The sequence below is a fragment of the Gadus morhua genome, chromosome 15 (assembly GCF_902167405.1).
Source record: "Gadus morhua chromosome 15, gadMor3.0, whole genome shotgun sequence".
Lineage (NCBI taxonomy): Eukaryota > Metazoa > Chordata > Actinopteri > Gadiformes > Gadidae > Gadus > Gadus morhua.
In genome coordinates, this window is record NC_044062.1 from 15,762,539 (window position 1) to 15,778,605 (window position 16,067).

Below are 16,067 nucleotides of genomic sequence, written 5' to 3' on the forward strand. Positions count from 1 at the left end.
TGAATTACTTTAATATTGTTTTAATTATGTTTAGATGTTTTATATGGGCCGACACATTAAACAGATCTCTCCTATAGTCTCAAAAAAACTCAATTAGCTCCTTGTCATTTGATGATGTACAATGCATAGCTTCGGTCAAAAAGAACCATTCCCGTCTAAATGCCTGCTCGTTGTAAACCAGACATTACAAATACATATTTTAATTACATTAGTTTGCAGTGTTTTATTGTTAGGCATTAACACAATTGATGAATGACAATGAATGAAAGAATGAATTATTTATTTCGGTGTCCAACAGCATGTCAAGTAAAATAGTAAATAGATGTCGGCACGGAGTATCCTAGTAACGCGGTGATATGCGCATTCCATGGAACATTCACATGGCCGTGCATGGCTAAGACCGGGCGTAGTTAAGACCAGGCAAAAGTCCCGTTGGTGCAACCGGCGTTAGTTCCATTCTAACGCCAGGTCTTAACTAAGACCTACTTAGCAGTTACGACCAGGCTTAGTTAAGACCAGTTGGTGCAACCGGCCCCTGGAGTACAACTAACCAGTCTTCGGAAAACCAATCAGAATCTGACTGAACAGAATTGACTGACTAACTTCTTCATTCTGTCTAGGTGGAGCACTTTCTTGGAAGTGACAGTGCCTTTTCCACCGTGTTAATGTTTGCTATGATGTTCCGTGTCAGCAGCCAATCTACTGGAAATGCGCCCATCTCACGTTTCATGGACATGGCATTGCCTTTAGGCCGTGCTTAATACATTAGTTCCATGGAGATATCCAGACAAATCCTCCATAATCTGTGTATTATGTCTGCATGTAACAAGATCAAGAAAATGGGTCTCTGGGCTTAGTCCTTGGTCATTATGTGTCTGAATATATCATCACTAATCTCTGGTGAAAAAAGCATGATTACAAATGTTTGACTGGGCCATTAACAAACCGTGGCTGCTTGTCTTTGAGATGTGGCGTTGGGGAAGCAGGGGTCAAAGGTTGCACCATCTAAGAGTGGTTCATGCTGTACTAGAAGAATAGAATAATATCTCTCTCTTGCTCTTTTCCCCCTCTTTTTGCAGGCAAAGGATAAGGCCCCAAAAGACAGCATTGATATTCGTTCCACGCTGGTCCAAGCTGGTCTCCTCCTGGCCCCTGATGCTTTCCAGATAGTGCTGGATGCGGACTGCACGCCTGAAAGTACGACTTCCATTCTACTTCCAATTCTTCCTGACCAAACACCTCCCAGACACGTTGTTTTGTTCTTAACAAATAGACCTCGATGTCCCTGGGTCACGGGGAAGTCTGGATTGAAATGGAAGGGACGTGGGTCTCAAATATATTTTAATGGTTAACATAAGACACTTAGGCTTGGGGTGCAGGCCAGGGTGTATATTTGAATAACAACATCAACAGTAGAGGATAGGGGAGCCTTCTGGCGACGAGTTGTTTTTTTTGGTAGTGGCTCCTGTCTTTGAGGTGCGTGTGCCCCTCCAGTGCTCTCTGCTGCTCCGGATTAAAAGAGCGTTCAGCGCTTGCGGCCCGCGGACGCATGACGCAGGACGAGGGGTCCATGAGGACAATGCCATAACTCACCAGGGACCTGGCCGAAAAAATCCATTGAGGTTCCTTCGCGGCAGGCGCAAAACACATGCATGCCCGGAGTGAATGCATAATAATAATAATAATATATTTAATTGTAGAGCATTCAGAAATCTCAAAGTGCTACAGAGTTAAGCATTTCCTGACCCTAATGGATACCGCCTTCCAGGGTTCCTGTGCACATGAGTGGACATTCCTACCATGTTGCATACATTATAGAGGCGTACTCTCAATTGGTTCGGGAACATTACTAAACTGACTGCTTTTAATCGTGAAAGTTAATGTGGGGTTTTTATGGGGATGGAGTATATTGTGTGAATATTATTATCTGTGGTTGATCTTGTCATTTGTTTAGGCAGTGATGGGACTGTACCTGCACTTCAGCTGTCTGCCAAGGCCAAGCATCACTCTTGGTCGGTCCAGGGGGTGAAGGGACATCTGGAGAGACTGGCAGATGACAACAACGCCACAGAGAGGTGCGCATGGAGGGTCCGGTTGTCCTATTTTTTTCTATTATAACTTCTGGTGGTTCTGAGATTGCACGGAGTCTGGGCCGGAAACCATAAAATGAATGGGGCAGAGGTACGCCTTGTTTCATTAGAGAGATATAAAAAAAAAAAAAAAAAACTACTTTGCACAAGTAGAGGAAGCTTTATGAGTGAGGCACTAATCAGTGTTTGTAGAGGCAACAGTGCTTCTTCTTCCGTCTATCTCACTCTTATTTGTCTGTAATCCACGCCGGAGCTCCATCCGAAAATGATTAACTCCAGGATACATAAATAAAACCGAGAGGTGAGGGATAGGCCACATTCATGATAGGGAGGGAAAACATCGCTTTTACTGCTGAAAGGCCTTCCCCAAAGGTACCATTAATTATTGATGTCCACCCAAACAAAATAACATTTGCAGTGTGTCTTCAACTGTATGCTTTACAACACAGCTTTCACCGCTAAGGAAAGCCACAATCTTGGAGGGCATTTTGTTATTTTCAAGCGGGAGAGGTTCATGTACTTCAGGGAGTCAAAGCCAAAGTTCCTTTCACCCAATTCCGTCTCAACCATGGCTGAGATAACCCCCACTACGAGTTTCATTGTGGAAATACCAGAGACGAGAGTCCTACGTGTTATGCGCCATAACACCAACAGCAGAACGGTTATCCAAATAACAAAGAAGTGTACAACATTTGCGTTACAGTGTGTGTAATCACACACACACACAAGCATGAGGCACTCGCACGATCGTAGCTCATTGTCTCATTGGCGGGCCAAATTCTCTGGTTGGCAAGGCAGAGAAAGGGGAGGTAGCTTGGGCCCTTATAACAACATATAGGGCCACATTCCAAATCAGCGCGCCTGAGCTTCCATTTTTTGCAGTATACCTACTAGTGCTCGTTTTACACCGAACGCATGTTATAGCCAGGGGGGACGATAGGCAGGCTAGGGGAACTCATATTAATGTTAGAAAACCTCATAAAGTCAAATTTTTAATGCCATGGGACCTTTAAATCTCTCAAAGCGGTCCTTGTTTTTTGAGGCTCAACAGGTATTGAAGAGAGTAGGGAGAGGTGCGATACAGAGTGTCTGGCTGGATTGAAATCGCAAATCTTGCATATTGTACCTTGCATCCTATTATTATCATCTTCATTAGCATTGTTAGCAAAAGTAGTTCATATTTCGTACTCTGTATTTCCAGGGTGAATGTGTGGGCAGTGCTGGTGAAGGCTGCCAGGGGACATGAGGTGTGGGACGTATGCAGAGCTGCTTGCCGCTTCTGTCTGCTCTACGACGACGGCAGATGGACTGAGAGTAGGTCTTGGAAGTCATGGGAAAGGGATCCTGAGGGCTTTCTAATTAGCTGTCCGGTGTGGCCAGCATGGCAAAAGACCATTTTCTTTCCTGTCAAGAAACAGACCACACTCAAACTGATAATCCTAACTTTGGATATTAACCGTTTTAATGTGGAGATAATGGTTTGTGTGCTTGGCCGAATGCTTATTACATGTGTTATAGAATGTTGCCTCGAGAAAGTGTTAATAAACTGCATTTATTCATATTATTTTATTATTATCATTCTTTTTTAATCGCCTAGTTTCTCCTAATATATACAAAGTGTTCAGAGTGAATAGACGGATTATGACAGATATAACTGCTATTACTGCTACCAGTGAACGTCACGAAAGGTTTTTTGAATGAGTTGAATAGAATAACCCTCCCTGCATCACTCCCACTCCCTCAAAGGAAATGACGTAGTGTATTCTGACAGTTTCCCTTCTAGCTGTCAGGTAAAACAATGAACCTCAAATTCATGGTTCATTGTCTAAATCGGTTTGATTTGCTGTAATGTCCTGTGCAGGTAAATTGCTTCACCAATTGGCTTTAGGGTTGTTGCATTTCCCACTGTGGTACACCCCATGATAACGATGATAATGAGTTGTTTTCTAATTATGCGTAATTTGTCATTGATATAAGATAAGTTGGAACCCTGTGGAAAATGAAAGGGACGTTGACTTCTGTCATCGCTGTAAAATGGGTGATGTTCTCTGTTCCAGAGGGTCAGAGTCCAGAGCAAGGTTCTGTCCAGATCAACGCCTCCTCCAGGGATGTGCTTCTTCTCCTGGCCGAAATCTGTTTCATCAATGCTGAGGTGTGTGCTCTTCATCGTTAGGCCTTCACCCCATACGCACACAACAAACACGGACGCACGCGCGCGCGCACACACATACTCAAAATACAAACCCAACAGCGGAAAACATGCTTCATTTGAAGTGGTCTGTGGACTCATCCTAGGTGAAGCTAATCACAAGCTATGATATTCAGATATTCTGATATATTCTCACATTTTTCTGGGATTCGTGACGCTGTTTAGATCATGGTTTCATCTATAAGTTGCTTACTTTTATGCAAAACCTTCTTGAACTGTTTCAAAGAAAGCTTGTTAAAAGTTAATGGAGAGTTTATATGAGAATTTTTTCAAAGTATACTATTTTTTGAACCAGGTGGACTACTCATATTGAGAATGGAGTTAAAACAATTACAAAGCTCTCTGCCCTCAGCATCAGAAGATGAGCTTTTTGGGATTTTCTTAACGAGCGGCCATGGGAGAGGAAGCTGATTGGGTGGAGTCCTGGGCTTGTTTGCTGTGCTGTGTAATCCACCTCCCATCAAGCTTTTATTACCCCCCCCCCAGACTGAAGAAGATTAGCTCGAAAGCACTTTGAAGAAAAGCGGTGAACGACAGATCCTCACCGCGTGACCTTGCAGGAGCCGTGGAGGCGCCTCTGTCTCCAGTGTGTTACTTTCTTTGTTCTGTGACAGTCGGCTTCCCTTCACTTTGAACACAAGTCAAGGGAATCAAAAGGGATGCACGAAATTGTTGAAGAAAATAATGCAAAAATGTTATTTCAGAATTCAATGAAAAAGCTAAATCCATGGCCAATGTTTCCTCAACAACCTTTGATGTGCCACAGCTAAACTAATTTAAACTACTAATACCCCCTTTGTTTTGATAACTTCCTCTGAGGGTTAAATGCCTTCTTTATGTGATGGAGGGATTTCCCTTTCCCTCATAGGCCACTGTCCAGAAGCTGCAATCGGAGGGGGTGGAGCTTAACAGTCCTGCTGTCCTGCCCCAGGACAGAGGAGGCCCCGCCTCTGAGGACCAGTGGGGGGTCTACAGGTAGCCACAAAGACAGACAGACTGACTGACTGACTGACTGACTGACTGACTGACTGACTGACTCACTTCGGGGCACCCAGCAGTGCCTCTTTTGTTGAAGCCCAGAGAGAAGCAGAGCAGCGTGTTGTGCCGTCTTTCTGTTGCGACCATACAATATCTAAACCCAAACCTCCAACGATGTTGGACGCAATGCGAACCGAGCATATGGGTTGCTGGGTTCCCATCGTGTTCCAATTGCAAAATTGCTGCCCCCCAGCTGTTAAAAAGTGTTATGTAACCCCTTAAAGTGTCTCTGAGCATCTTTCTAAGTATGTCGTTAGATAATTTAAACTAAATGTATCCACTCAATTCTCTCTCTCTTTCTCTTTTTCTTTATTTTTCTCTATCTCTCGCTCTCACTCTCTCTTTCTCCTTCTCTTTCGCTCTCATTCTCTCTCTCTCCTCGCTTACCTCCCTCTTAGGGACTGGATCCAGTCTCTGTCGGCCTATGCCACCGCTGGCTTCCTGCGGGGAGCGGAGTTGGGGGAGGAGCTTGGCGAGTGGTGGATGGTGGACAATGCCGCCGTGTACCTGTGGAACTACAGCCGCCCCCTGCTGGCGGCCTGCGAGTATCGCACCCTCCTGCCCGCCTTCCAAACGCTAGTAGACACGCTTAGACGAACTGGACACTATGGGTAGGTTCTGGGGAGAGTTGGGAAAGAGCAAGTGACAAAGTCTTGCAATACATTGTAATATTTATAATTGTAATAAATTAATGATTTGCATCTAATTAATATAATATATATCTCGCTTTTATTTTAGTTTATATATAAGAAGTTCTGAAGAAAAATTCCCTTTCGTCAGTTTACTGCAAAACAAACCTTGCTTTTAAACTCAGGATACTGGGTCATTAAGTCCCCAGCAGATACATGGATCATTAAACAAATTAAAGGATTGGTATTCATGTTTTTAACAACATTTGACTTTAATACCGTGGTGTGTTTACTAGTCCAAACCAACAGCAACTTTAGCACGGCCAGAAAAAAAACTTACTTTTAAAATGATTTGGCGAGCACTTGTGGAGTGGAGTATTCACCACAAAAAAAGTTCAAATGATCCTTGGGCTCCAGAGTTTTCCCCAAAAACGCAGGGACAACAACAATAACAACAGCTTAAACTCTCTGTCCCTGGGCCAGAGAGTTTCACTTTCACTATCACTACGAGTTCCACCACCAGATAGCGGGTTACATCTGCTGTGTTGTGTTGCTCAGGGATCAGGCGCTGTTGATGCTGCTGTGTGACTGTGTGGCCCGCGGGCTGCTGCAGCCTCTGCTGGGCCGAGACGGAGTCAGGACCAAGAAGGGAGCGGGGAGGACCCCGGACAAGGCAGGCTCCACCACCCATGTTGGGGGAACCCTGGCGATGGAGCCGGCCGCCCTAAAGGACTTGAACAAGGCTCTGGAGGTGTGTGTGTGTGTGTGCGATGCGTCTAGGCGCGTGATGCGTCTGTGCAGTAGTGTTGGAGTAGTAGTGCTTGTAGTAAGTGCATGCTGCATGCTGCTTGCTACTCTCTGCTTTCAGTTACTGCCACCGGATAGCCCTTTGTTATCAGGGGCGAAAAGAGGAGCTGAGTGCGTAAGTCTCCTCAGCCGGTACATAGCCTCTCCACTGTCAAGATCTCGTACACGCCTCCCCGTGGCACACATGGAAACTGGTCCCAGGCTAAGTTGTACAGGATCTCGGAGCGGCAATGGGCCCCAGAGACGTGGCATGAAGGCCCATCGGTGAGTGGAATGGCCCTGTTGCCCGTCAACTGCTGTCCCAGTTATGAGTAAATAGTGAAGAACCCAACGGCGGAGCAGGTGGAAGATGGTCGGTGTTAGCACCACCACAACGGCTGGGAAGGCAGAAGCAGGCAACCTGCACCTGGGGACAGGCACAGGTGGAGTCGAACTGACCAGACCACCGGCAGCCCCCTGCATCTCCTGCCAGGCGAAGGTCCTCATGGGTTCCCTCATGCCACTGGAGGTCCATCTGTTAGGATTGAAGATGGTGGGAGTGAGGTCTGCGCACCCACACCTTCACCTTAATCCTCCCCTATGCGCAAGCTTCTTGCTCCCCCGCCCAAAAATTCCTGTGGCGTTGTTGACTGGTGGTGGGTACAGGCCAAGGATGTGGCTGGGAGTATCTAGCTAAACCATGCACACAGGCGGCAATGGAGTGATGGTCGTTAAGACTGTGGGATGGAGCAGCGCGTCTTTTCGGCAGCTTCCATTTTGGACCACCTAGAAAAGGTGGTCCAATAAATTGTCTGATCCCAATACTCCGGATGGTAAGCCGCAACCGTCGGAGCATCCCCCCTTGCGGTCGAAAAACAAAGATAAAAATAAGCTAAGCTATTGCTTCGTGGAACTTTCGCACACTGCTGGACCTGGCTGGAACTCCTGACAGGTCCCACCGCAGGACAGCACTGGTGGCCCTGGAGCTTGCAAGATACAACATTGACATAGCAGCTCCAAGCGAGACAAGACTACATGGAGAGGAATCCCTGTCTGAGGTTGGTGCTGGGTACACCTTGTTCTGGAAGGGGGTCCCCGAAGGCACTCTCTGTAATCATGGAGTTGGCTTTGCTGTGAAGTCTAAACTGCTGCAGTACATTCCGAAATGCTGCTCCCTTGACACAGAAGCACACCGCGGATCATTAAATCATCATTTGGACGCCTACGCAGCAGGGTTTTTGAAAACCGTAACCTGAAGGTCAGTACAAAGGTTGCTGTTTACAACACGCTAGGTCTCTCCACTCTGCTTTATGGGGCAGAGTCATGGACCCCATGCCGCCAGCACATCAGCAACCTAGAGGCCTTCCATATCCGCTGCCTACAGAAGATCCTCGGTCTTTCCTGGGAAGATCGAATCCCCCATACAGACATCCTCAGCAAAACTGGCTCAATCTGTATGGAAGCAGCTGTGGCCAAAAAACATCTGCGCTGGATAGGGCACACCATACGCATGCCTGAACACCGCCTGCCCCGCCAAGTCCTCTACAGCCAACTAATGGGCGCAAAGCACTCCGCTGGAGGGCAAAAGCGGCGCTTTAAGGACTGCACCAGGGACCTCCTAAAGTGAGCGAACATCCCCCTCACACAGCTTCAAACTCTGGCACTCAACAGATCAGCCTATAACTTGTGCCACTGCAGTTTCTGAATTACACCAAACCAACCAAGGCCGACGTTCCGAGAGGCGCATCAAGAGACACCAGCGGGCGGCTGGTACCTTCCTGGCATCTGGTTTCCCTTGCTCCAGCTGCGGACGAATGTGCGGCTCAAGGATCGGACTCTACGCCCATGATAAGTGGCACCAGCGGTGTTTGGTCTGGCCCGAGGGTCTCCCAGCTGTGCTGAGGTGACAGGCGGGCGGATAAGTGACCTCAAGAACACGTGTTATACGGGTAACGGGTTGGTGTTAGGCATCTGAAAGATGCACACAGGTAAGCTGCGGACATGGGGGATTGAATATAGGACCTTCCCGGCTTAAGGCTTAGCAGAGCAATCACAGCCCTTGCTGCTGCGTTGCCTCAACGCAAGCTTTTAATTTTTGGGAGGCGCAAGTCAGGCCCTTGCGGTGGACGCAAGGAGGGTCCGCAAGGAGAGTCCGCAAGGACGTAATGGGTCCGTAAACGCCCTTGCGCTGCGTTAACGTAAAACCATGACTATGCCTTAAGAGTCGCCGCCCAAATAAACAGTATAGCTCAGCTCAGTTATGGCTCGTGTTTCCACCTCCGACAGTACCCTTATTATAGGGCGGGGTTTAAGCCGTATGGCAATAGCCACGGCATCTACGTTATCGTGATCTCATAGCAGCCTGCTAATAAATCCAAGGAAAAGAAGAATGCACACAACGAACAAAGAGCAACTATGTAGGACGTCCAAGAAGGACGGCAAACTTTTGTTCTACATTTTCTTAAATAAACAAAGTTGCAACTAACTGTGTAGCTGCAACTTGCCGGCACCCTTTCAGGCGTCTCAGTACCCCAACAGAGGAGTACTGTGGGACGAGTACGGCTAAAAAGGGCTCAGTCTGGATCACACCCACTTCTTGGCTGTGGAAACGCGACCCATGCCGCACCTTTGCAGACTGAACCGACCCACACCCTCCGGTGGATATGCGCGATAAGTAAGGGAATCTATGAAACTCCCATGTTTCCTGTGTCTTTTCAGGTGTGTGAATTCGCCCTGCGTCTGTCAAGCGTGGCCGTCCCTGGAGGGGCCGTATCCATGGTGACCAGGAAACAGGTGCTGGCCACCTGGGTTCAAATCAAGAGGCTCCTGCAGCAGCCTGTCAGCCAGACGAAGGAAATTGGGGTAGAGGTACCCACCACCCACCGGCCATCTTTACTTGTCATTGGCCAATGGTTTATTTTGCTCTAGGACACCCCCCTATATGACAATGAATAGGATGTATCGAGCTCTAATGGGGCAATGGTTTTGATGTGATTTATTTGAACATGAGTATTTCGACGTATTAAAGCAAAATGAACACTGACAAAGTTACATTATTATACACAATCACGCTATTCATGTACAGGGTCATCTGTAAATGAGGTTCAATAGGCAACGCATTAACAGAGTAACACATTACTGATTTCCATATTCAATTTGTCACATGTCCATACATAACTATGAATCTGTATTCCACGATATTGTGAACATATATCCTTCTACACAAATGGATTCTTCTGTCACAAGCTAATCAAATACGGGGGAAATCCCTGCTGGAATCCCTTTAATCGCCCGCCGGAGCGAGCAGGAAATACAGCCCGGTCACTCGGAAACCTATGTGTCACGGCGACATGGGCTTTTAATGGGCTGTAACGTTATACTTCAGGCTAACGGTGCTTTCACTGGGGGCGTGGCCTGCACACTCATCTGGCCATGACATTTTTTAAATAGACATTCTCCTGGTGCAGATCATTCCCCAGCAGAGAGAGTTGTCATAATAATGGGAGCATATGTAAGGCAAAGCCTCGGGCTCTGCCTTTCGATTAGAGCACAATCCTTTAAGCCTTTGGATGACTTATTTCCTGTCCACTTTAGGAAATAATAACAATTGTGTGTGTGTGTGTGTGTGTGTGTGTGTGTGTGTGTGTGTGTGTGTGTGTGTGTGTGTGTGTGTGTGTGTGTGTGTGTGTGTGTGTGTGTGTGTGTGTGTGTGTGTGTGTGTGTGTGTGCGTGTTTGTCCATTCCTGTTACTTATCCTGTCTATTGAGCTGAGATAGTGCCCAATTCTCTAGAATTGAGGGGTTATTGAACAGTTTACAGTTTTGTTATGCATACACACACGCAAATGCTCACCGACCCCCTGCCTCAACAAGGCCTTAGTTAATATGGCTATGACTTATACCTCATTAGGATCACTAAATCATTCATCATCTCATTTCCTTCATAATGGAAAGTCATTTATTATCGAGGAGAGCATCTAGGCTGTAACTGGAGCGCACAAACACACACGCTTTGTGCTGATTAAACATTACAAAAGCTATATGCATGATTTACTAGAGAGTAAATCATTACAACAACAACTTTCTGCCTCCAATAACGCCGCACCATGCAGTGAAGGGACGATGTAAAATTTAACGCAGGTGATTTTAGCACCACAGACTATTTGTCATCCCATGATTACATAAGTTTGTGTGTGTCTGTGTGTTTCGGTGTGTGTTTGTATTTACGATCGTCCAACTGTGTCCACCGACAGTGTAAGGGAGACGAGTCCGTGGCGGCCATGACACGCGTGCTTGTTGCCGTGGAGATGCACTTGTGTTGCAACAGAGACGGTGTGCAGGTGGAGTCTGCGGTGCCCGGCCTCTCGTCAGTGAGTACCTCCGTCAGACACCCCCCTAAACCCACAACTCCTTCCTGCTCCATCTGCGTAAGTGCATACAACAGACATAACAGATGATAAAAACAGACTAACCAAGTTTACCAGTGCAATGAGGGAAGGCTCATCGCACCGCAGATGAAGTTCCTTGCGACAAACTTTCACTTTAAGTATGGTTTGCCTTCAGTGCTCTCCGATTCCCTCCATAGCCTAATCTCTCACCATCTGCACAGCTCCGCACTCCACCCTTCTGTTGCTCATCATCTTCTGTCCCCCTCTCCCCTGTCGTATCTTTATTTACTCCTCCCGACCAACGTCTTGCTCCTAGCTCGTGCGCGCCGCGTCTGACTGTGCGTGGAGCGACGCGGCGGCGGAGCTGCAGGTGTGGAGCCAGCTGGCGTCGCTCTGTCACCATGGCGACGACCACAACCTGGTGCTCCACTGCACCCAGGCTGCGCTGCTGCTGGAGGGCGCTGCGTCTAGAGGCGTCAGTGGTTCCCTGTGAGTGTGTGTCTGTGTGTATGCGTGCTTGTGTGTGTGCGTGTGTGTACGTGTATGTGAACTCTCCAAGTTTGTCATCTTTGGCGGATCCCAAATTATTTATGTCATACCTTGACTTTTTTAAGCTATGTTAGAGACTGCTGACATCTAGTGGCAACCCTTAAGTATTACAGTTAATGCAAAGCTACGTAGGCTTAGCTTCAGTAGATCCTACCCCTCATGTGATTTCCCTTCGTGATTTTTGTATACTAATTGATTGATTGATTGATTGAGTCGATCTGTTGTCTGATTCTATTCTTTACAGTTACGGGCCGAATGCAGTGAATGAGATGCTGAGCAGCGTGGCCGGTCTGAGGGGCCTGAGCCTGGCACACCAGTCCAGCGGAGACCTCCACAAATACAAAGAGGCCCTGCATGTCCTGCTGTCCAGTGTCAGGTACTCCCTCTGAATCATCATCATCATCATCATCATCATGTTTGGAAGAAAAAGCTCAACCGTTCAGGAGATTGTTATAGGAAAACGCACCACTCAGTTCCCTGAGCTATCTCTTACCTCTTTCATACAGTTTGCTATTCAATAATTTAGCAGACACTTTTATGAAAAGCGTCTGACATACAAGGGGGAATGGAACACAGTACCCTAATGCTGGGAGTCAAACAATTTGTACTTTTCTCCCTCTTTTTATTTCTTTATTTCTTATTTCTTTATTTCAAGGATAGCCCCTTGAGATGTACCATCTCATTTTCGAGGGGGTCCTTACAATTATGACAGATAATACAAAGATAGTACAGAGTAAGTACTAAACATAAATCCAAACACATAAGCACAAGGACAAACAAACACACTCACACACACTCCAACAATGCTCCCCAAAGCCCCCCCCCCCCCCCTCATCACCCCCCACCAGCCAGTATTACACAGAGTACAGAAGAATCAAATACATTAACATACATTAAATACATTTTCTTGCATGCACAAGTATACAGGACATATTTGTACCCAGATACACACATATATACAGTATAGTGTACAAAAGGAAAGCAGGTATGAGTAGAATGAGTCCTAGAGAGAAAAAGGTAAGATAGATTAGAAACAAGAGCAGGATGTTTTATAATGCATAACTAAAGATGATTTGAAGATATGGAAAGAAGTGACAGACCTCACCTAAGTGAGGATGGAAGGTTGTTCCAATCTGATGGAGCTTTGAATTTGAATTCCCAACAACCAATTTCTTTTCTGATTCTAGGTGTAACTAGAAACAGGTGGTCCATGTGCCGTAGGCTGTATTGAGTAGTAAAAGGGATTATGAGTTGTTTCAAATATGAAGGGAAATTGAGATAGATACATTTTTATTTCAGGTGAACATCTGTTGGGAGTCTTCATGGCTCTTGTCTCTGTCTCTGTTGTTTTCAACACAGCTTTGCAGAGAAGGGTCAGAGCCTGCCCCTGTGCAGGGCAGCGGCAAGACATTACTGGAACACCTGCCTGCCACTGACCCGGGCCCCCGCAGACCGACAGCAGCTCCAGGGACCCCTGGAGAGGATTCTGAGTGCCCTGTGTCATACCGGGCCCCGACAGACTACGGTGCTGATCCTACTTAGGGAAGATAAAAGCTCCTTTTATTTTATTTTTTTACTAAATGTTTGAGAAATGTAAAATAGATCACAAAAATCAGTTGGGCAAAAATGTTCTATGTCCTAATAATAATCACTATATTTTAAATGTAACCTTTTTCTCTTCGCAATCCTTCTTAAAACTCAATATCACTAGTACTATTGATATTGAGTTTGAAAGATTTGATTCTGGTGTCGCACTGCATTGTTGTTATACTATATACATCATTCATACGTTCTTTTGCCTAAACTCGAGGAAGTAAGATACATATGTATACATTATAATTCTGCAAAGTATGGCCATATGGCCATCGTAGTCTGTGTTCTGTGGTACGTATGGTCCTGGAAGAGTGTGAGCACTGCTTAGCCATAGGATCTTAATAAATAATAATAATACATTTTATTTAGGGGCGCCTTTCATGACACCCAAGGTCACCTTACAGAGCATATAGTCATCATAAATGGTTTAAAAAAAACAACAAGAAATTGTGGAAAAAATAAATAAACATAAAAAATAAAAAATAAATAAAACAAAAACAAGACAAAACAAAACAAATAAACAATCACGTTAGACGTTGTGTGCGAGTTTGAACAGGTGAGTTTTGAGTTGTGACTTCTGTAGCCTCCTCTCCTTCATGTTGCCTGCACACCATGCTATTGTTGATCTGTACAAGCCTTCTCCTTTTCTTCCTTTCTTCTTTGCCTTAAAGCAGGGTGAGGCAAAGGGCAGGGTTGCTGCGACAACCACGGCTAAATTGGAAGAACCTACAAGTGAGTTCTGCAACAGAAAATAAATAATCCCCTTTCTCTCTTTCCCTTCTGACAAACTTTTCATTTCAACGGATGTGAAAATTGATCCCTGTGTCCAAGCTAAGCTGTGTATAAGAAATGAATGTACATGAAACGATGACTTAGACTTCTCCCTTGGATGAGACCCCTTTAGAGCAGAACCAAGGAGTTCTTTGCTGTCCCATATTCATGGCGTTAATCTCACATCCTCTCTGCTCACATGGGCTTTATGTATGTCAAATCATCATCATCAACTCTTTGCACCACGGCTTATGTGTTTTATCCATCTTGTTTTGCGTGTGTGTGTGTGTTAAGTATGTGAAAGTGTGTTCTATGTGTTTGTGCGTGCTTAGACGATGAAGATGATGAAATAGGCCTACGAGCGGGCATGTACCAGATGCTGTTTCGTATCCACGGCGATCAAGGCGATTGGGAGAGAGCTCTGCAGGTGCTGGATAAGGGTGTCAGAGAGCTGCCTCGGACCCAACACAGACTGTGAGTGTTAAGCCTGGACGCATGGACGAGAAGGAGCGTCTGTTAGAGGGAGAGGAGGAGATGGGGGAAGAGAAGGATGGGTTGTGGTCATAGCAATGGGTAATGAAGGGAGGGAGGGGGAGGAAAGAATTAAAAGAGACATGTAGGAGAGAATGAGGAAAGAAAAAACAATGGAGGAAGGAAGGAATGAATGACCGAAGGAAGGTGGGAGGGAGGAACAGAGAGGGGTGAGAGGGGTGAGAGGGAGTCAAGGAGGAAGTAAGGGAAGAATGATAATCGACAGCGCCAGTTACCTTCCAGCCTGCTGATAGTAAAACACTTTTTTTAAAGTGCTGCTCCATGACTCAGTTTGTAGCTACAAAGAAGTCATTATCCCTATTTGCACTGCAGTGGATTGCGCTCCACATCCTCAATGTTTCACTCACTCTCTATATATACGTGTCTGAGAACGTGTGCTTAAACTGCCCCATAGGCTCCTGTTGCAGCAGCGCACGCTGGTCCGTGCACGGCTGGGCCAGAGTGTTGGGACGGACATGCAGAGGTTAAAGGAGGAGGGGGAGCATGTCTGTTCCTCTGTGTGGCACCAGGTGGCGCTGTGTTCCCCCGACACCCAGCAGCAGCTGGCCAGCTTCCAGAGCTCGGTGGCCTCTCTCTCAGTAATACCACTCACATCTCACATCTTCAGCCGCTTGTCCGGGGTCGGGTCGCAGGGCAGCAGCTCTAGAAGTAATACCACTGTTTATTGTTACTCTTTAGTCATTTAGGTTTAGGAGAGGCTCCCTGATCCATGGCCACTCTCTCAGTAATACCACTATTTATTATTACGCTTTAATTAATTGGGTTTAGAAGATGCTCGTCCAGGGTTGTGCAACGTCATTGCTTCAACCCATGCTCTATTCTTTAAATAGGACATATGTCAAATATGAACAGGATTAGGCTAATTCTTGCGGTTGTTACTTGTTTTTTACAACAATAATAGCAACTGTAGCACCATCTTTTGGATGAACCGGTTTATTACAGCTATATTTTCCATTGGCTGAATGTTTTTATTATATAATGCAAACAGAATAATGCATTTGTGCGTGTGTACATGAATGTGCCTTTGCTTGGCGGACACGTCATTTCTATTGCTTTCACTTCATTTGTTTTGACCAATTATATAACTGCAGGCTGGGATCTTTAAGCTTGTAATTGGCAAACACAAACATTAGTTTGTGTTTGGTATAATTAATGAGTTTCTGGGGTGACTCCTTGCAAAACAAGGCGTCACCCTGCCCCTTTCAGATTTTGGTTTCCGGCCAGAAGTTCTGCTATAACATAGTCGGGCTTACGGATCCGAGATCACGCAGTGTGTGACTCCTGTGTGTACAGGAGCAGGGTGCAGAGGGCCGGTGGCAGAAAGCAGACCTCCTAATGCAGTTTGCAGAGTGGCTGTACGGTCAGAACCAGCCTCTCCAGACGACCCAGCACCACCTCCACTGGGCCGTAGACCTGCTGGTGCAGCTGGACCCTGAACTGGCCCAGGAGACAGGTACCCCTTG

General features: G+C 46.2%; 1 protein-coding gene across 1 annotated transcript in view; it reads left to right on the forward strand.

Moving 5' to 3' along the window:
* Positions 1-16,067, forward strand: part of cfap46 (cilia and flagella associated protein 46) — a 68,613-nt gene that overhangs the window by 12,648 nt on the left and 39,898 nt on the right. Inside the window, exons 13-28 of the mRNA XM_030379767.1 lie at positions 1,080-1,197; positions 1,955-2,075; positions 3,292-3,404; positions 4,148-4,242; positions 5,168-5,274; positions 5,736-5,948; positions 6,525-6,717; positions 9,471-9,620; positions 11,005-11,121; positions 11,456-11,628; positions 11,933-12,064; positions 13,048-13,213; positions 13,953-14,013; positions 14,385-14,526; positions 14,999-15,182; positions 15,898-16,057. Of these exons, the coding sequence (XP_030235627.1) occupies positions 1,080-1,197; positions 1,955-2,075; positions 3,292-3,404; positions 4,148-4,242; positions 5,168-5,274; positions 5,736-5,948; positions 6,525-6,717; positions 9,471-9,620; positions 11,005-11,121; positions 11,456-11,628; positions 11,933-12,064; positions 13,048-13,213; positions 13,953-14,013; positions 14,385-14,526; positions 14,999-15,182; positions 15,898-16,057 (2,245 nt within the window). The remainder of the gene's footprint in view (positions 1-1,079; positions 1,198-1,954; positions 2,076-3,291; positions 3,405-4,147; positions 4,243-5,167; positions 5,275-5,735; positions 5,949-6,524; positions 6,718-9,470; positions 9,621-11,004; positions 11,122-11,455; positions 11,629-11,932; positions 12,065-13,047; positions 13,214-13,952; positions 14,014-14,384; positions 14,527-14,998; positions 15,183-15,897; positions 16,058-16,067) is intronic.